Source organism: Truncatella angustata, assembly GCF_020726525.1.
Source record: "Truncatella angustata strain MPI-SDFR-AT-0073 chromosome Unknown BKA67scaffold_3, whole genome shotgun sequence".
Lineage (NCBI taxonomy): Eukaryota > Fungi > Ascomycota > Sordariomycetes > Amphisphaeriales > Sporocadaceae > Truncatella > Truncatella angustata.
Genome location: NW_025763383.1, coordinates 559,499 through 577,922, shown reverse-complemented (window position 1 = coordinate 577,922; position 18,424 = coordinate 559,499). Strand labels below are relative to the sequence as shown.

Below are 18,424 nucleotides of genomic sequence, written 5' to 3'. Positions count from 1 at the left end.
CAGCTTCGAGAAGAAAAGTCTTGTTTTCGAAGCGGATTTCGAACTCTATCACATAGCATAGTCGCTTTTCGGCTTTGCCCGACAAGGCCACAAAGTGGCAGTGTTGGTGTCGCAAGTTGGCGACTATATCCTTGCATATATTGGGGGTTGACTTCAGGGTGGAGCCACAGACATGTCAATACTATGCGTGCTCATCACAGTAGCCCTTACTGCGCGCGGCCCATTTCTAGGATATTCTGTCTACTGGAAAAGTCAATGTTGAAGTCCGCTACACCTGTCAATAAGTCGATATCATGACAGTCACACCCTTATATACCAGAACTAGCGTAAATACGGATGAGATCAAAACGACAGTAGCAAACTTCAGGTGACAGAGCCGCGTTACTTGGCGAAACATCTGGTTATAAGCATAGACCATCCCACCCGTACAACCAGACTATTTGACAAGGGCAAACCTCAGGTAATTCTAGAATGTTATTCCAACGCCGGTATCTTATAATGCTACATTTCTCTAATAGTCATAGAAACCCTTTCCACTCTTCTTGCCGAGCCACCCAGCATCGACCATCTTGGCCAAGAGCACACTAGGTCGATACTTGGAGTCGCCTGTTTCCGTATGTAACACCTTCATGATGGCCAAACACGTGTCCAGTCCGATGAAGTCAGCCAACTGAAGCGGGCCCATGGGCACGTTGGTACCGTTCTTCATAATAGCGTCAATAGAGTCTCTGTCACCAACACCGGTCTCCAAACAGATGACGGCCTCGTTGATGTACGGCATCAAGATACGATTGGCCAAGAAGCCAGGCGAGTCGGCGGAGACTGATGTGATCTTGCCCATGGACTTGCAGAAAGACACGGCCGTCTCGAGCGTCTCGGCGCTCGTTTGCAGCCCGCCGATGATCTCAACGCCCTTCTGCACAGGAACCGGGTTCATGAAGTGAGTCGACACGACACGTGAGCTGGCGGATGTGTCCTTGGGGTCCTTGGTGGTCGCTGCAGCTATCTTTGTGATAGAGATGGACGACGTGTTGGTCGCCAGAATGGCGTGTTTGGGACAGATCTCGGCAAGCTTCGCAAATATGTCATACTTTAGCTTGGGGATTTCCGGAACAGCTTCTATCACGAAGTCGACTTCTGAGAGATCCTCGATGGCGGTGCTTGGCGTCAATAGTGACCTAGCCTTGTCGGCCTGATCTTGGGTAATTCTTTGTTTCGATACATCTTTGGCCAAAAGCTTTTCTATGTGATGCAGTCAGTAAAGCCGAGGTCAAGTAGCACCATGGGAGGGGATCGCGAACCAGCAAAACCCATTCCCTTGTCCAAAGAAGCCTGCGACGAGTCGATAAGTCTCACTGGAACCCCAGCCTTTTGTGCAGCAACGAGAGCAATTCCTAGACCCTATTCTGTCGTAAGCATAGCACTCTTGCGATCATCACATGTCAGGCGTAACATACCATCTGGCCTGCGCCAATGACACCCAAGCTCTTTATCTGGGCAGCATTCCTGGCGGCGGATGAGCTAAAGTGCCGCGCCCGGCCAGCGAGTGGCAGAAGACCTCTTCTCCCGAGCAAAGTCGCCATTGTAGTTTGTATTTCTGGTGAAGTAAGTCAGGAAAGCGAGATAGGCCAATTAAGATATGATGTAGTAACAAGCCCGGCTAACCTCGGGCTCCGTCAGTCTCAATGGAGGCGCGGGCTGGTCGGCATTAGCAAGTGAGCAGCGCTAACCTAGTCGACACTAGTCTAGTTGGACTAGGATGAGCTGAACTAGTCCTATTGTAGTGCTAGTGCCAGAGCAGAGTGCGGGACCACTTTAGTTGGACGCGTTGAGTCGCGCTTTCCGTTGTGGCGGACGCGTCCATTCGAATATTCATATTCCGAGACGCCAGGTTTGCAACAACACCAATGCCCAACAACTGACATACGAAGGCCTCGAGACTCAGCCAGGGTTCTCTATAGTCGTCATGGAGTCCTCAGAAGGCCCCCAAGATGTTGTGCATCCCGAAGTTCGGGCACACATCAACAGTCTGGTGTCGGCCGTGAGTGGACGCACCAAACCATGCATCTACAACAAATGCTAATGTAATGGGCAGCTCGGTGGTTCCAGTACCGAAGATGACGGCCGATACGTCATGGGAGATTCCGCACTGGAGGTTCTCCGCGATATCAAGAAATGGATACGCTTTTACGACGAGAAAACGAACCGAATGGACGTCGCACGATGCTTGGCCGAAGCAAATCTAATCCAAGGCGACTTGTTGCACATTCTAGCCTCCTGGCCCGAGGCTGCGACCGAGAACAAATTCAAGGCGAGAGCAGCACTCGCATGCTACGAGCTCATGGTCCCGCTGACATGGCCGCTGGAGCGTAACCTAGAAGAGATGACAGTAAATCACCATCGGCATCTGCCTGTGCTGCAACTCGCCCAGGTCGGCTACAAGCGCGCAATTATCAACTTCGATGCTGCGCAAATACTACACTCCGCAGTCCGTGTGGCTCTGCCTTCGATGGCTTTGCCCAAAAATGATCGAACGGCAAGGGACGAGGGCATCATCAAGCTGGTTCTCTTGTTTCTGCGCAACATCGCCATGATTACACCTCCGCCTGGCGTCAAATACGAAGGAGATGAGTCCCAAATCTCTCGCTCAGCATTGATCGATGCCTTCTCGTACCAGGATATCCTGATGGTGATCTTGACGCTTGCCTCAAACATGGGCGAGGATTTCAACCATGAGGGCGTCGTCCTTATGGAAATCATCTTTCATCTAGTCAAGCGAGTCGACATCAACAAGCTGTTCATGGATGACAAACAACTGAGTAAGGCCAAGGCGAATGAGTTGACCTCACTAATGAATAAGGAGGCAGCCATGCACCGACCGCACAACCGAAAAGCTCCCACTAGGCACAACCGGTGGGGCACCATGATCTGGGTCCAACGGGACGATGGCAAAATGTCGACAGTCACCGGCCAAGATGCTCTTTTGGATGCTGCTACCAGAGAGGAGAAAATGGACAACAGCAAGACGTTCAGGCCACCGAGGAGACCAAGGAAGGAGGAAATGGAGCCAAAAGACCTTGGCCCACCAGTATCCCTAAACCCAAGGGCACGAGATCAGTTGCGAAGTTTTGTCGAGGAGTTCCTGGATTCTGGTTTCAACCCCCTGTTCTTGAATGTGCGGAAAAAGTTGGACGACCACAAGGAATACGTGCTCGAATATCACTACAGGCAGTTCTTCTATCTTACATCCTGGTTTCTCGAGGCCGAGCGAGTACGGCAAAAGGCCAAGAAGGGCAAAAAGCCGAGTCAGACAAGTCAAGAGGATGTTGGAAGTTTCAATCTGGTCGCTACCGTCTTGAATCAGGAGATGTTCATCACATTGAATCGAGGCCTGCAGGAATCGCTCGACAACAAAAACTGGCCAGAACTCACTGCAGCGATGCGGTGCTTCACGCAGATCCTTTTGACCGTGCAGGACATGTCAGAGACTGGCAATGAGGCAGACGAAGAAATCGCCGAGAACATATTGAGCCGCATCTTCTACGAGGAGGAAACCCATGAACGAGTGGCAACCGTGGTGAGAAACTTCAAGGACCAAGGATTTGAATATCTCGACGCTTGTACCGAACTTGCACACACGTATCTACGAATACTAGAAACATATTCTAAACAGAACGTAGATATGCAAGTGCGGTCTCGGAAGCGAGTCAGGAGTAAGAAGAAGGCGGTCAAGGTTGTAGGGGTTGACAATGACGAGGACAACCCCGTCGAGGAAGATGACGACTCTGAAAATGACCAAGAAAATGCAGAAAAGACCGCGAAGGAACGGAAATTCAACTTCAACAAATGGGCAGACAAGTTCATCCCCCAGCCGGTAGTCGACACCTTCGTGAAATTCACCAAATACTACCAGGACCTCAACGATGCGCAATTGAAGCGCGCCCACCGCTATTTTTATCGAATAGCATTTAAACAAGATTGGGCTGTGATGTTGTACAGACTCGACATTATCCAGCTATTCTACAGCATGATCAAAGGCTCAGAACCCTTGGATAGAAGTTGTCGCAATTACAAGGAGTGGGAAGAGCTTGTGAAGCAGATTCTCAAGAAATGCTTACGCAAGATTGATGAGCGACCTGCATTGATCATCGAAATGCTTTTCTCAAAGACAAACGCCACGGCGCATTATCTGCAATTTGGATACGAGAAGCAGACCATTTCGACCTCGACGCCTAGAGCCGCTGCAGAATTGGAATTCCGCCACGAAGTCGAGCATGATCGACAAGTAGCAATTGCTGTTGGTGCGTTGATAGACAAGGACTTGACTCATCACATCAAATGGGTGAGAGGTCAGCTCAGCGCCGCAGAGAACGAGCGAAGAGCGTGGGAAGCAGCTGAGAAGGCATTGCCAACTGTTGAAGCAAACGGAAATGAGGAGGCAGAACAACCAGCAGTGTCCCGCAAAGAACCTGATCCCATCTCTATTCGCCCGGATGACGATGCTCGCCGGACAGCTATTTTCAAGAACGGTCATCTTCGTCTCTTGATGAAACTAGTCGGGTTTGAGCGCCTCGCGCCTAGCTTGGATGAGACACCAGAATCAGCCTGGGTTATTCCTTCCCCTCTTACGGCAGATCAGCTCAAGGAGTCCTTGGACCTGATCAGCAGAGCTGAGTTCGACCCGCCCACTTTTGAAGATGGCAAGCTTGCCGAGGATCAACTTCGCAGAAAGACAGCGCCACGAGCGCCACGAAAGAAGGCTGTTTTCGACGACGATGACGATGGCGTCGACGATGATGAAAACATGCCATTCCCAGCAAACATTACAACTATCCGTAAAGCGGATCACAGTGATGCGGACAAGCCAAAGAAGATGCGCCGTCGTAGTCGTCCTGGCAAAGAACTTACAGAAGAGGAAAAATCAGAGAAAGCCCGTAAGCGTCGTGAGAAGGAGAAGGAGAAAGCACAGCGCTACAAGTCTGATATTTATGTCCGCGCCAGCGATGATGAAACTGACGAGGAACGCGACCGTGAGTTCTTCGCCAAGGAAGCTCTCCTTCGCGAAAAGCAAAAGAAAGCTACAAAAGGTGCTACTATAACGGTTTTACCTCCTAGTCCGAAATTGCCCGCCGGGAAACGCAAGGCGGCTGCGTTGCTGGAAAGTGATGATGACGATGATGACGATGACGATAGTGGCGACGACGAAGATCTCGGTCCCAGGCGGAAAGGAGAGGAAAGAAATAGTGATGACGATCCAGTTTTAACACAGGAGTCCGCATCTACCAGAAACAAGGATGTGACGATAGTTGACGATGATGAGGGGGATAGTGACAATACCGATGACACGCCCCTGTCGTCGAGCCCACGTGCCGGCTCAGCACCTGCTGGGAAGGCGAAGAGGAGGAGACTGTCCAAGGAACCTTCCCCGATTCGGAGTGAGAAAGCAGCGAACGAAGTCGATGAAGATATGGCAGGTGCGGATGACGAGGAGATTCCGATGCCAAAACCAGCTCGCAGAAGGCCAAGAGCAAAAGCCGGGTTCATCATTGATAGCAGTGATGAGGAGTAATTTTTGGATTGACCATTGAACATAATGAGCACGGCGTTCAGGATAGGAAACGCATAGTTTGATCCTCCGGTTTTATTTAATCCTAGTTAGATCACGGAATGCATTTGAAGTACCGCCATAGCCTGACGTTCTGTTTTTTTTCCCCGTCCAAAACAGCAACGTAACACCATGTTATGGCATACCTTAAATTTTTTGTGAAACCAAGTTTTAAGCATAGTCTGATACAGTTCTAACCTAGCGAGCTCCAAGATATCCCTAATATCGGCCGCATGATATCTGATTATGGTGCTCCCCTCCGCCTTTCCATTTTGCTCTACATCTTGATCTTTCTTAGTCATTCTGCATGCAGAGGACTGTTATACGCTCATGATTCCCTCGAACCTTGCCCGCTCTGCCCGGTACGAGATCGCCGACTTACGCCACTGCCCGCCGTGCCAGACCTACCCATATCAATGTCCTTGCCGCTCCTCTCGTTAGCATCAAGGACACCTTTACTTTGCCCCATCTCCGCCAGGTCCTCCTCGCTCATTCTACCCACCATCAACTCACGGTCGCCCCCCACCGGCTGCTCTTGGCTCGTCGCACTGCCACTGTTCTCCACAAGTCCCTCATCTTGGCCCCCATACGAGCCACCAATGCCTTCCATGGTACGCGCGCTCGCCGTCGGGGCATCCAACAGACCCAGCTCCTCGCCGGTGAAGAGCCTGGGCAGCAACAGCGCCCGCACTGGAATGAGCAGCAGAATGAAGACGGGGAACCCGATGGCGGCGACCGTCTGCGTGATGGCGAAAGTGGCCCCGAACCCGACCAGCTCGAGCGCCACGAACCACCAGACGGCGGCGCGGCGGCGGACCCGCCTCAGCGGGTGGCCCGCTGGGGTCAGCGCCCCGTCGCGCAGCAGGAACAGGATCTTGGCCGTGATCCCGTTGCCCTCCAGCGCCTGGTACCCCATGATGAAGAACAGGCCGGCCAGCACCGCCTGCGGGATCAGGTGCAGCACCACCAGCAGGGGGCCCGACATGGTGCCCAGCGTCAGGAGGCCCTGGGCTAGGTTCGAGACGCGCTGCTCCACCACGTGCGTCGGCTCGTATCTGTAGTTGCCCTTCTTCTCCTCGCCGCCCTCCTCCGTGTCGAGGACCGCCTTTGTCACGCAGAGCGACTCGGTGTGGAAGGGCGCCTGGGGGATCAGGCCGTTGGGGAAGGGGAGGCCGAGGAGACCGGCTACGCCCGTGGTCAGGCCCAGGAGGAACAGGTCCCAGTGGAAGCCTGCGGGCTTGCGGAGGGGGAACTCGGTTCCTTGCGCGATTAATGACGAGACTGGGAGGCCATGTCAGAAGATCTGGATTCTGTGTGAGACAACCCGCGCTTCACGGGAAATACGTACCATTGTGGTCGAACCAGAACAGAATGGTGAGCAAGATGGCAAAAGGAATTGCCAGAAACACGTCGCCCACACTGATATCCCAGAAGTGAATGAACCAACCCCTGTCGGCGGTCGGGAAGAAACTCTTGCTTGTCGGCAGTTTCTCGAGCTCGATCGAGTCCATCCTGCCGAAGTGGACGAAGCCGGTGAAGAAGATGACCGTCAGCGGCGTGCCATAGTCCTTTAAGAAGATCCGTACCGGGTGCCAGAACAGGGGGCTCCCACCAAGCTCGCCGCACGCATATGCGATCATGAAAACGAGCAGCGCCACCATGACCGAGAGATAGAACGGTGCGTCGTTTCCAAATCGCTCGAGGACCTGGATGCCCTTCTGCAGGTAGATGAAGGCGACGTAGAACCCGAAGATATCGCACGGAAAGCGCGTGACGTATTTCAGCCAGTTGCAAGAATTGGTAATGGCGAGGATCCAGTGAAACACGAGAGACCAGAGGCCGATCCAGCACATGAAGGCAAGGTAATTCGTGCCCGTTGGGGCCATGATATCGTAGACGGTACTATTATCTCCTTAGTCTTTCACGTTGCAATGGCGGAGTCGAGAAGCATCTACTCACTAGTTGAACACGGTGATGGGGCCTGTTACGCCTACAATGACTAGCGGCTGACACGCGAGAACGGCAAACACCACTGCGCCGAGGACAGATGCAAGCAGCACCTCGTTGACGCCGTATTGCATGTCTGTCTTGGTGAACATATCGAGTGAGAAAGCCAGGGCAGGCATGATACTATAGACACCATTAGCCGTTCAGTCTCGCAGTTGAACACGCCAAGAGTGACACGTCGATGTCATTAGTTCATGATACATGAGGCGTCTCGGTTTCCTTCTCACTTCTAGATTGTCTGGTGTGTCATCGTAGGGTAGACTCACTTGGCAAAATACATGTATATCGTGGCCGGCACAACACGATAATCCCACGCATCCTTGTAATCACTCCAATAATACGGTGCTCTTCGACGAATATCATTGATCATGCCTCGAAATAGATGAATCTTCCACCAACTGTCGGGCCTTGTGCTGCCCTGGCTGGCATGGCTCCTGCTGCTGGCGAGACCTCTTTGTTGTGTATTCGCTTGGCCCGATTGGCGAGTCGTGGGCAGTGCTGATGAGGGTACTTCCCTTTGATGTGCCATGATGAGGAAATGTCAACAATGTTTGATAATACTGATTCTGGGTCTAATTTGAGACTACCGACAGCAATCAAATGGTTAATGAGATTTGAAATGGCGGACTAGTAATAATTCACCATTTATGACCTCGAAGCCGAGAGGATTATCGAATCTGAAATGTTATTGGAAGTATGAGTCGTCTAAGAGCGATGTCGACATGCCTCCAGTTGACAGCATTGAAATGCGGCTATACTTGAGTCTATAGGCCCAAAAAGCAATTGAGAATACTCGGCATGTACGGTGATGTGATGGGTACCGGATTTAACGTTAAATAGAAACCTAGAGCAACTGAACTATGGGTCTTGCAAATAGTCGACGGGTGAGATGCCTTGCCATCATATGCCGACTAGCGTCCCCCCAACCTGACTGGGTTTTCCAATCGCGACTCGAGAGCAAATGACATGTGGGTAAGGCGTGGAATTTGTGGGGAAGTCGCTGGAAATGCAGATTGTCACAAAACCCAGATGACAGTTTCTTGTGTTGGTCTTCCAACCTCATCGAAGCATGAGAATCGTTGCGACATTTTGCGGTTTCCGACTTCAAACTGGAACTCACATCTCATTAGGAGCCCTCCTGCCCTGCAGAACCCGGATATCAATGGTTTGGTTAGTAAATTATCGAGGGGAATTGGATGACTTCACTTATGTACCTATGGTTGACTGATGGGGAGAATGACTGGGTCCCGTTCCTCCTCCTGGGCAGATATTTCTGTGGGGCTTCTCCAGCACGCCCAAGTTGGCGGCGAGGGGTTATGATCTCGATGAAAAATAACACGTTGGCATCAGGATAAAGTTTGGTTTGCTGGTGAAGGAGCAAAGCAGCTCAATGAGCACTTCATGTTTGAACAAAAGACCTTTACTCCATTTCCGGCAATGAGTATCTAATCTAATGAATATTTGTACAAGGCACTTATACATTTGGGTAATAGTAACAATACAATGTGTGTAAGATGAGTTGAGAGCTTTGCTATTTGGGGCTGTGATCATCAGCCTAAGCAGTTTGTTTGGTCCCAGCTCAAGACCTTCGTAGTCTTCAATGCAGCTCGGAACGCATTACCTTCCAAACTCGTTACCTTTCAACTCCTTGAAAATCGCAGGCTGTGGCGGGACGCCGGGCGTATCTAAGCCACCAGATGGCGGGGAGGGTGGTATGCTCTCCTGACCAGGCGTAGGCTTATTCGGGCCATTGGGGTCTTTGCCACCAAAGTACTTGTTGAATTCCTCTCGGTCCTCGAATGGCCTCGGTCCGAGCAGACGGACCATGTCGTCTCGTGTAAGAACCTCCTTGCTCAGCAGCTCCTCGGCAACAATGCCGACCTCCTTTTTCCTCTCCACAAGCAAATCCTTGCATTGTTTGTATGCTTCATCCACAATACGTCGTACCTCGGAGTCGATGGTTTGGGCGGTTGACTCGGCAAACGGCTTCAGGAACTGGTTGTCCTCGTTCTTGAAGTGCAATGGGCCGATCTTCTCTGACATGCCCCATTGCGTGACCATTGCTGTTGCCATGTTTGTGACCTTCTTAAAATCATCACTGGCTCCGGTGGTCACAGTAGGGAAATGAAGCTCCTCGGAAATACGACCACCAAGAGTCATGGCCATACGATCCAGGAGTTGCCTCTCGGTCATGAGATAAACATCACCAGGCAAATATTGGGCGTAACCGAGGGCGCCCTGGCCACGAGGGATGATGGAGACTTTGAGTAGAGGGTCCGCCCATCTGAAGAACCAACCACAAATGGCGTGGCCAGCCTCGTGATATGCGACTGTCCGCTTCTCCTCAGGGCTGAGGACGAGAGACTTGCGCTCAAGGCCACCGATGACACGTTCGATGGCCTGTTCGAAGTGTTGCATGGTGATAGACAGCGCATTGGCTCTGGCAGCTATGTCGAGTCAGTACATTATTGGTGGAAGGACAACATCATGATCAAACTTACCGACCAACGCAGCTTCGTTGACACAGTTTGCAATGTCGGCACCAGCGAAACCAGGAGTTAAAGCTGAAAGCCTACCACTCAAGTGCTCTATATCCTCGTTTGTCACAACCTTCTTGAGATACACCTTGAAGATATCTTGTCTTCCCTTCATGGTTGGCCTATCGATGTTGATGTGTCGATCGAAACGGCCGGGTCTCATCAAGGCTTTGTCAAGAACGTCTGGCCTGTTGGTACCCGCAAGCACGACGACTTGCTCTGTCGTATTGAAACCATCCATCTCCGTGAGGATCTGGTTTAGTGTCGCCTCACGTTCGTCGTTGCCACCACTGAAACGACCACTGCCCTCGGAACGAGACCTACCGATAGCGTCGATTTCATCGATGAAGATAATACAAGGAGTGCTTTTTCTCGCGGTTGCAAACAGATCTCGAACTCGAGAGGCACCAACACCAACAAACATTTCGACAAACTCAGAACCGCTGACACTGAAGAAAGGAACGCCGGATTCACCGGCAGTAGCCTTGGCCAATAGTGTCTTACCGGTACCAGGAGGACCAGAGAGGATGGCGCCACGGGGGATCTTGGCACCTAACCTCTGGAACTTGTCTGGCTTCTGGAGAAAGCTGACGAATTCGGTGATTTCTTGCTTGGCCTCGTCCATACCTGCCACGTCGGAGAATTTGACCTTGACTGCTGACTCATGGTTGAACTTCTTAGCCTTGCTCTTGCCAAAGCCGAACATGCCACCGGCACCACTGCTACCTCCAGGCCCGCGGCGTGATGCCCAGTAGATTAGTCCGACCAGGAGCAGTGTAGGACCGAATGCCATCAGAATGTTGGTCACACCGCTAGCACCTTGGTAGCTGACAGGTATCCTCTCAGAAGGAGGGATGCCGAGCTCCTTCTGAGCCTCGTCCAATCGTAGTTCGAAGGCATCCACTGAGCCGATGGAGAAGTAGTAGTGGAAGCCGGGATTGGTTGCAACGGAGTCAGGATACATGGTGCGGGTCGCCTCAACATTCAAGTCAACGCGGACCTGGTTGCCGCTGACGACCATTCTCTCGACGAGGCCCTTTTCCAGGAAGTTCTTGCGCAGCTCTTGCCAAGTGATTTCGCGACTGTCGCCGGTGAAGATAGAGTTGTAGATCCAGTACGCGATGAGAGACCCAACAATGGTGGTGACCCAGTCGTTGCCCTTCAGTGGATTTTCCGGTGGTTGTTTTCCATCAGAGCCCTTGCGCTTGCCACCATCCTGCGAGAAAAAGCTCGGGCCGGTAGATTTCTGCTCGCCTTCGGGCTTTTTGCCCTCTTCCTTGCTTGACGTCTTCTTGGATGGATCAATGCCGGCCTCCTTCTCGAGCATTCTTTGGGCGATGTCGGTCGAGAGAGCGTTGATGGACTTGATGTACTGACCGGCATCCTTGAGGGAGAAGGTACCATTCATCTTCTTGCGAATGAGTTCCTGGAGATCCCGAGGCACTCCTGTCTCCTTCAGTTCCTCGACGACGTCTTCTGGACCTTTGCCCTTGTATTTGGGCAGCCATTTCATGCCTTCTTTCGTGGCTCTTGCCAGTTCTGCATGTTCGGCGTCGGTGAGATAGACCCAGCCCTCTGGCAGTGGCGCACGCTCTTTCCGACTCGGATCTGTGGGGTCAGTAGGACCTGGCGAAGAGGAGCTCTTCAGCTCTGGGGATGAGTGCGAAGCACCATCTTTCTTCTCCGATGGTTGCTTCGGGTCGTTCTCGCTCGAGTAGTAGCGGAGTTGCCGGTGGCGCGCAGCCCATGCGGCAGAGGGGAGCTGGGAGAACCGGGTGGCCCTCAAGCTGGAGCTTGCGTAGACATTGAGGGAGGATTTTGTGATGCGCGCGAGGCCTGTCGACCGCCGGATGAAGCTTGACATGTCGGGCAGTGTCGACCGCGCCTCTGGAGGTATTCGGAAGAGACGGGATATACTGGGGGGGGAGGGAAGGTAGTAGGGCGTCGTACGATGGTGTGCTACCGCATGGGACGCAATGAAGTACGGCGGTTTGTCCCGGGGACAATTTCGCGAAAAGAGGTGACGTTGATTACGTGACTCGTCTGGGGCGCCGCCGGAGTTGTGGATTTAGCGGCCTTTTCAGATTTCTGCTTTGCCTCCGAGCTTTTGCGGTTTCGGTTCGATGAGGTGTGCCGATCAACTCATCATCCATAAACCCCACTAAGGTTAGTCTAGTCTAGTCTAGGTTAGTCTAGCGCTGTTTTTGCTACCATCCCATAGTCAGGCAAGAGTCAAGCACTCATCAGACTTCAGGACAACACAACCAGATGCCTCGAACCGCCATCTTATAGGATAAGCTTTACCACGAAATTGGAGCTGCCAACGTGATCATTTACTTGGCGATAACAATTGCGGCCGAGGCCTTTCAGGTAAATAAAATCTAGTCGCGTTAATGCCCAAACTTGTTGCTGACTAAATATGTTGTGTTATACAAGTTATGCCGCGTATATAATGAATGATACACAATGGTTATATAGCTTACAAGATATTTTGCTTGGTTAATATTGAGTGGGCGAGGAGGGAGGATGGGATGTCTAGTATACTTTCTTCTTCTTCTTCCTCATCACCAGCATATAAGCTTCAGATATTGCCGTTCTAATCTGATCGATTCTGACTCTAATTCTCTCATGTATATCATAGTGACACATCACGTCAATTTCTATACACTCCCGCTAGATAGAAAAGCAGCACCAAGATCCAACGTTCGATGGGAATGAAACATTGAGAACGTGTCAGAGCGTGTTATATCTAGTGCCACTTCTTAGTCCACCGCCAGCCTCCCTCACTGATTGGTCCTTACCGTCAATTTTGCCACGTTTGGCGAAAGCAGACAACTCATGGTCATTTTTAGTGTCTCGTCCTCTTTTGCGAAGATTTGGCATTGCAAGGCCCGGTGTATGTGCAATGTGACCGCGATCATTGAAGCTAGGCAATCGTGAAACACTACAGCCACCAGTGTCTAGAGACAATGGTTTCCCAGCGGAAGCTCCATGATCCTCGCTAATTTCCGGCTCGGCGGAACTGCTTGGATTTGGTGTAGTGACGAAATCCTCGTCCACAGAAGATGGACCGGACGGCATGGATACCTGAACAGCTTCATCTGAGACCACTATTGAAGCTTTTGATGGTATAGCATCCTCTGCGGATGATGCTTCTGAGCGGTTTCTCATAAGAGATAGCCTGTTGGAAAAATAGCGAATCCATGGTTGTGCAACCATGGCGTTCTTGTATCGCAAACTCGCTAGCATGTTGATACCTTCCCAAGAGACAGTCTTTGCTTTGATATCTCTGTCTCGGATGAGGTGCTGCATGTGTCTAGCAATTTCCGTAACCATTGATTCTGTGATATCTTTGTCAAAGACAAAACGGAGTAGCAAATCTTGTCTCATTTCGTCATCAAAATCTTCTTCGTCATCTGCCTTGGAGGCTTCGGTTGCTTTCTTTACATAATCATCGGTCAGCGGAGCAAACATGATCTTCCGTTGAGAAGAAGGTTGCCTTTCTGACAGCCTAGGGGATTGATCTTCTGGGAAATATGGCGCTTCATTCTGTATTGTTCGAAGCAACTCTTGGGTGCTGAAGCTCCCTTGCTCGACGAGACGAGTCAGTGACCATATAAGAGCTGATGTGAATGACTCTTTGCCTGGCTTTTTCGTGGTCGATTTTGCAGACGTCGCGGCCAGAAATTCAAACGCACGGCGATTGTAGTGCCCCCTGACATTGCGCTCTAGTTCTCCAGCGTGGCAGCAATCAAAAATAACGAGGACATCCGCTCTCGTTTTTTTTATGTTGTGCTCAGCTGAGCTCCAGACAATTTCGTGAAGTTCACTGTCGTCCTCAGTCCGCAACGAGGTCGACCTGTTGTCAAATGTAAGCCGTAATGTCGGCTACATAATACTAGAAGACTTACCCAGTCAATCTCAAAGCTCCTGGAACATTGCCTGGTCTGCCATGACCAGCATAGTATACGATCAACAGAGTATTTGTGTCGTCGTGATCGTCAACAAATTCGGCGAGATGTCGATTCACTTGAGCCTGGGCCGACCTCCTTGGGTCGTTCCTCAAGGTCTTCCTGATCGTCTTGTACATGAACTTCTGCTTGAAAAGATCTTCCAGAGCGGTGACCTTGAACCTTTAGCTACTACTATGCGTGCTTATTAGATTCTGACATAACTCACCTCTTTGTCTGTTTTCAAATCATCGATATCCTTGTGCCAGGACAACAGAAGAACGAATGCATTCTTGTAGGGGATGTATTTGTTCTCTAGGTCCCCCATCTGATTGTCCCATACGGCCTTGAGTTTCGAGTCACGTGTTTCAGCTTCATCTTGGTAATCTTTAGTTGCGGATTCAAGAGGTTGAAAAAGTCCCTTTTTAGGCGGGTTGCCACGCATTGATGACATGCTGCTAGTTATTTTAGAAGATACGATCTGGGTTGTTGCCCATTAGTAGATGGCACGATCACTTTAAATCCGGTCTCAATGGCTCTAAAAGCTTGCGGTTGTGGGCGAGGATCATCTAGTCTAGTATTGTATATAGATGAAATAGTACTCATGTGCTTAGCCACCAAATTATGACTCACGAAAGAGTGGTCATTAGGCTTTCAGGTCGCAACACACGAACCAAGTCGTTCCGGTGAAGACTTTGGAGTATTGGGTTACATTGAGCGGTCTTCAATCAGTACCGCATGGGGGGTGGACTCTGTCACCAATGAGATCAATTTTCCTACAGCTGACATTGCATAGATGAGGGATAAGCCTCAGAGCCTGCTGCCCATAGTTGTAGTCTTGATACTGCCTTACCGTTTTAAATACTGCCTTGCCCCTATGCCTGGATCCTGGCTGCCCCTCTTCTGGAACTTCTGTTGACGGCTCAAATCGTTCGAACCTACATTCTGGTCAGAAATCAGCCTGGAAAATGCCAGACCAACAGCACCCCGATGTGCAGGTGTGTAACATTCCATTCCCTCACGCTATTGGCGAATTGCAGCTTACCATGGCGGCACCACAGCGTCCTCCAACGCCCGAAGAAAGATCCAATGCTCGGGAATCAGCCAACCCAGTAGATGTGAGTTGGAATTTTGGAATACGGTTGTTTCACTAATAATAACTATTGTCAGTCAACGCCAAAGTTCGAGCTGGATAAAGTAGCCTGGATTATTATTCCCAAAAAAGGTGCCTGTGAAATCACAATCGTAAATCGGAAGAAAGAGGATGGAAAGTTTTTCTATCAGGTCAGGGGGCTTGATGGCGTGCTGTACCAAAAAGGGAAGTGGGTGCCACAAGCAAAACTCACGGAAGCCTGATGTGTGTACAGTTCAGGCTGCATATTTGGCTGCATTGCTCCTCCTCCTCCTCCTGCTCCTCATTCGCACCCGCTGGCTGCGCCGTATAACAACAGCCAGAACTTACATATATTTTACCATAGTCTGACTTCAGATGTATGCAAATCGGCTTATAAACTGGAATGAAAATGCTCTAATTTTCCTCTGTGTCCAGTTTCCCTCATGAAAATTGTCCAAAATGGACTCCCCTATGTCTGACCAACCCGACCTTGAGAAGGGCCTTTCTAGGGACCGACTCGCCAGAACAGGATCAGCAGCTTCTTCTCAACCAAGTTTACAAGCCGAGAGTACTCCCTCTGTACCAACTCGATTTTTCAATCGGTATCTGTGGATGAAAGAGAAGCGAACTCTTGATCCCGTACGAAAGCCACAGCATAGAAAGCGTAAGTTAAGGCTCGCAGAATGACATACCATGGCTCCTAATGAATCCCGTTCTTTTGTAGTAATTTCTCAAGAGAAGAGCTACCGTAAAGTGGCCACCTTTCTTGATAGCGATGAAAATTTCATGATCTATCGCCGTTTTGGGTACTTGCACGCACGTATGCTTCTGCGGCTACAAGACAAGTTGAGAGTGCTAGAGTCCTTGTTGGATGATTATGACGACGAAGACGCTAGCGATGAAACGCAGAAGCAACTTCTAATGTCTAGGGACTTAGATGAAGCCGCTTGCAAGAAGCTGGTGAAGCAAGAACCTGGAACACAGACGCGAACCCAAATCTTGGACGAAATTGAGGTAAACCTAGGAAAATATGGTATGAAACACTATTGCGCAAATTCATCAAAAATGCTCATAATGTTTTAGACGAATGGGTTTTGAAAGCACAACATATGGTGTCCCTTAATAGACCAGCAGAGAGGGACTATCAGAGCGTCGAAGCACACTTATTCAGCAAAAAACCATTGATGGATGAGGAGTATGACTTCATTTACCAGAAAGAAGACCTGATAACTCTACGAGATGGGAAGGAAATGGCACTCTTAGACTCCTTCACTGAGAATATACTTCGGACTTTTCATTGTTCACTGGTGCAGGTGAGTACACTTGGTCTTGAAAATGTCCAGGGTTTGATAAATAACGCTTTTGCCCACAGAAAATCTTCTGCACAAAGGTAATTTCATTTCCAATGCCGAAAATGTATATTGGATCCTGACTTGAGCTTCTCAGCGTGATCTTGAGAAAACAGATGATCCCGACGTGTATTACTATAGCAAAAGCCGCAAAGATTGTTTGAATACCACAATCTTATGCCTAGTGCTATTAAGCCTCCTCGTTCTACCGATATTCATATTATACAGACTTCTGAGGGCACATCCCGATGAAAAGGAGTACACAGTGAGTATCGGGTTACTTATCGTCTTCACGCTGTTGTTTTCAGGCGTGTTGTCGCTTTTCACCAAAGCCAAGCGCCATGAAATCTTCGCTGCGGCAGCAGGGTGAGTAGCTCGCGAGCGAGAAAGATCTGCGGATGAATATATTGACGTTTCGTAGATACTGTGCGGTTTTGATGGTCTTCTTTAGTAATATCTCATAAACTGAGCGCAAAGGGCGGGGGACATTTCAGCGGATCAGAAAACTCTCCGCACCTGCGCACAAAAAGAGAGCCCGGTTAGGTGACATTGGCGATTTTGAGCACACTTTTGAGTTCTACCGTGCCGTAGCCAAAGCTCTTTGAGGAACAAAATTTAGGCCTATAATAACGAAATAGCCTATGTTACTGTTGGGCTTTTTCTCCCAACCCCAACACACACACACACACACCTCTTTCTTTTTCATCTTCTGGTCTCAACTATTATGCCGGGGTGATGACTTAGTAAACACTTGATGAAAATAAAAAATGTTCGAATTGGTTAAAATTGCTGTATAAGAAGGACATAAAGCAGTTTGAGACAATATACAAGTGCGCACTAACTGGCGCCATCCCGCGCAAGTATACTAAACGGTACGCTGCGCTTGTGAGGTCTCAACCTGCGATATGGACTGCAGTCTTCATCTCTTCCGCATAACAACAGGGCATCGTGTCTCTTCGAAATCTGAGAGAAGAGCAGGAGGATGTATGCATGTTCCTCCCCTCATTTTGGCCGCGTGCCTCGGTCTCCAACAAGGCATCGGCAGTACTTCGCCATCACCTACCCATATTTACCTCCCTATGGGCGATGGGTGAAGATCAACTTGAAGGTAACGAAGCTGCTTACCTCTATAATTAGGTAAGACCGAACAAATCTCCAAAATAGTTCAAACAGCGAGAGATGTTTCGCACCAGAACAGATTTTGGTACTTCGCTGGAGAGATCAAGGTAATATTGCATACTTTCTGGATCCTAATGGAGGAACTTAGTAGTAGGAGCTGGTCATTGCCCATGGGACCGGGGTCATTTTGGCCTAGCAGAGCCACAGCGTTGCATCAGGAATTGGCTTCAAGGTACTGTGCGTCGTAGGTACGAGAAGCAGTGGGCACAGCCTTTTCTTGTTTGAGGACTGGGCTTGCTGGTGTTCTCAAGCGTCTCTAGTTGACGCTGCGGTTTGTATCCTCGCCTGTGCCATTTATGACATCTCTGTGATTGAGAGAGCGTCTTATTCATTTTTAGAAAGCCCCACAAGCTGCTCCAACGTAAGAACATGGTAATTAGATAATTCAGCATAGCTAGCACGCCAACAAGGCAATTTCGCAGGTGGCGCCGGCATGTGTAATTCAGCTTGCTGAAATATAGGAACTACTTTACAGCGCCCTGTCATTTGCGAAAATAGTATTCATATGGAAAAGAATGAAAAGATTGGCTGGATTGAGGATATTTGCCTTACCCTTGAAAAGCTTGTCCTTAGAGGATGCCCACCGTTGGAGAGACCTAGGTCGAACTCTGCTTCTAGCGAATGAATCTGAGGGTCTGCTAGGAATCGAAATGTCCCGCGCTCATGGTACCAGATTTCACATC

At 50.0% G+C, this 18,424-nt stretch overlaps 7 protein-coding genes across 7 annotated transcripts; 3 read left to right on the top strand and 4 right to left on the bottom strand.

Annotated features, from left to right (window-relative positions):
- Nucleotides 1–238: 238 nt before the first annotated feature.
- BKA67DRAFT_559470 (3-hydroxyacyl-CoA dehydrogenase) lies at nt 239–1,628 on the bottom strand. Its single transcript, XM_046102399.1, has 3 exons — nt 1,458–1,628; nt 1,302–1,401; nt 239–1,242 (listed from the first exon to the last, which is right to left on the bottom strand). The coding sequence occupies exons 1-3, from the start codon at nt 1,581–1,583 to the stop codon at nt 512–514; spliced, it is 957 nt and encodes a 318-aa protein (XP_045959363.1). The 5' UTR covers nt 1,584–1,628; the 3' UTR covers nt 239–511.
- Nucleotides 1,629–1,966: 338 nt separating this feature from the next.
- BKA67DRAFT_657056 (timeless protein-domain-containing protein) lies at nt 1,967–5,569 on the top strand (the record flags this gene model as incomplete). Its single annotated transcript, XM_046107051.1, has 2 exons — nt 1,967–2,041; nt 2,096–5,569. The coding sequence occupies 2 exons, from the start codon at nt 1,967–1,969 to the stop codon at nt 5,567–5,569; spliced, it is 3,549 nt and encodes a 1,182-aa protein (XP_045959362.1).
- Nucleotides 5,570–5,710: 141 nt separating this feature from the next.
- Nucleotides 5,711–8,530, bottom strand: BKA67DRAFT_559466 (anion exchange family protein). Its single transcript, XM_046102398.1, has 4 exons — nt 7,879–8,530; nt 7,565–7,735; nt 6,954–7,507; nt 5,711–6,886 (listed from the first exon to the last, which is right to left on the bottom strand). Exons 1-4 carry the CDS (start codon nt 8,139–8,141, stop codon nt 5,934–5,936), a joined length of 1,941 nt encoding a protein of 646 aa, XP_045959361.1. The 5' UTR covers nt 8,142–8,530; the 3' UTR covers nt 5,711–5,933.
- Nucleotides 8,531–9,229: 699 nt separating this feature from the next.
- On the bottom strand, nt 9,230–11,476 carry BKA67DRAFT_515165 (peptidase family M41-domain-containing protein; the record flags this gene model as incomplete). Its single annotated transcript, XM_046097705.1, has 2 exons — nt 9,230–10,059; nt 10,114–11,476. The coding sequence occupies 2 exons, from the start codon at nt 11,474–11,476 to the stop codon at nt 9,230–9,232; spliced, it is 2,193 nt and encodes a 730-aa protein (XP_045959360.1).
- A 1,406-nt stretch (nt 11,477–12,882) lies between these two features.
- On the bottom strand, nt 12,883–14,553 carry BKA67DRAFT_689937 (uncharacterized protein; the record flags this gene model as incomplete). The annotated part of the gene is made up of 3 exons (XM_046109118.1): nt 12,883–14,008; nt 14,061–14,275; nt 14,329–14,553. 3 exons carry the CDS (start codon nt 14,551–14,553, stop codon nt 12,883–12,885), a joined length of 1,566 nt encoding a protein of 521 aa, XP_045959359.1.
- A 419-nt stretch (nt 14,554–14,972) lies between these two features.
- Nucleotides 14,973–15,564, top strand: BKA67DRAFT_226108 (uncharacterized protein). The gene is made up of 3 exons (XM_046095596.1): nt 14,973–15,097; nt 15,161–15,217; nt 15,270–15,564. Exons 1-3 carry the CDS (start codon nt 15,068–15,070, stop codon nt 15,453–15,455), a joined length of 273 nt encoding a protein of 90 aa, XP_045959358.1. The 5' UTR covers nt 14,973–15,067; the 3' UTR covers nt 15,456–15,564.
- On the top strand, nt 15,565–17,051 carry BKA67DRAFT_226109 (uncharacterized protein). Its single transcript, XM_046095597.1, has 5 exons — nt 15,565–15,877; nt 15,938–16,246; nt 16,297–16,526; nt 16,586–16,603; nt 16,660–17,051. The coding sequence occupies exons 1-5, from the start codon at nt 15,673–15,675 to the stop codon at nt 16,930–16,932; spliced, it is 1,035 nt and encodes a 344-aa protein (XP_045959357.1). The 5' UTR covers nt 15,565–15,672; the 3' UTR covers nt 16,933–17,051.
- The last annotated feature ends 1,373 nt before the right edge of the window (nt 17,052–18,424 follow it).

Coding starts and splice junctions, on each gene's coding strand:
- BKA67DRAFT_559470 (XM_046102399.1), bottom strand. CDS start 1,583: ATGGCGACTTTGCTCGGGAGAAGAGGTCTTCTGCCACTCGCTGGCCGG. Junction 1,402..1,457: donor TCATTGGCGCAGGCCAGATG/GTATGTTACGCC, acceptor ACGACAGAATAG/GGTCTAGGAATTGCTCTCGT. Junction 1,243..1,301: donor CAAGGGAATGGGTTTTGCTG/GTTCGCGATCCC, acceptor TGCATCACATAG/AAAAGCTTTTGGCCAAAGAT.
- BKA67DRAFT_559466 (XM_046102398.1), bottom strand. CDS start 8,141: ATGGCACATCAAAGGGAAGTACCCTCATCAGCACTGCCCACGACTCGC. Junction 7,736..7,878: donor ATATACATGTATTTTGCCAA/GTGAGTCTACCC, acceptor TGGTGTCTATAG/TATCATGCCTGCCCTGGCTT. Junction 7,508..7,564: donor CCCATCACCGTGTTCAACTA/GTGAGTAGATGC, acceptor AGGAGATAATAG/TACCGTCTACGATATCATGG.
- BKA67DRAFT_226108 (XM_046095596.1), top strand. CDS start 15,068: ATGCCAGACCAACAGCACCCCGATGTGCAG. Junction 15,098..15,160: donor AACAGCACCCCGATGTGCAG/GTGTGTAACATT, acceptor GCGGCACCACAG/CGTCCTCCAACGCCCGAAGA. Junction 15,218..15,269: donor AATCAGCCAACCCAGTAGAT/GTGAGTTGGAAT, acceptor AACTATTGTCAG/TCAACGCCAAAGTTCGAGCT.
- BKA67DRAFT_226109 (XM_046095597.1), top strand. CDS start 15,673: ATGGACTCCCCTATGTCTGACCAACCCGACCTTGAGAAGGGCCTTTCT. Junction 15,878..15,937: donor AAAGCCACAGCATAGAAAGC/GTAAGTTAAGGC, acceptor GTTCTTTTGTAG/TAATTTCTCAAGAGAAGAGC. Junction 16,247..16,296: donor GGTAAACCTAGGAAAATATG/GTATGAAACACT, acceptor ATAATGTTTTAG/ACGAATGGGTTTTGAAAGCA.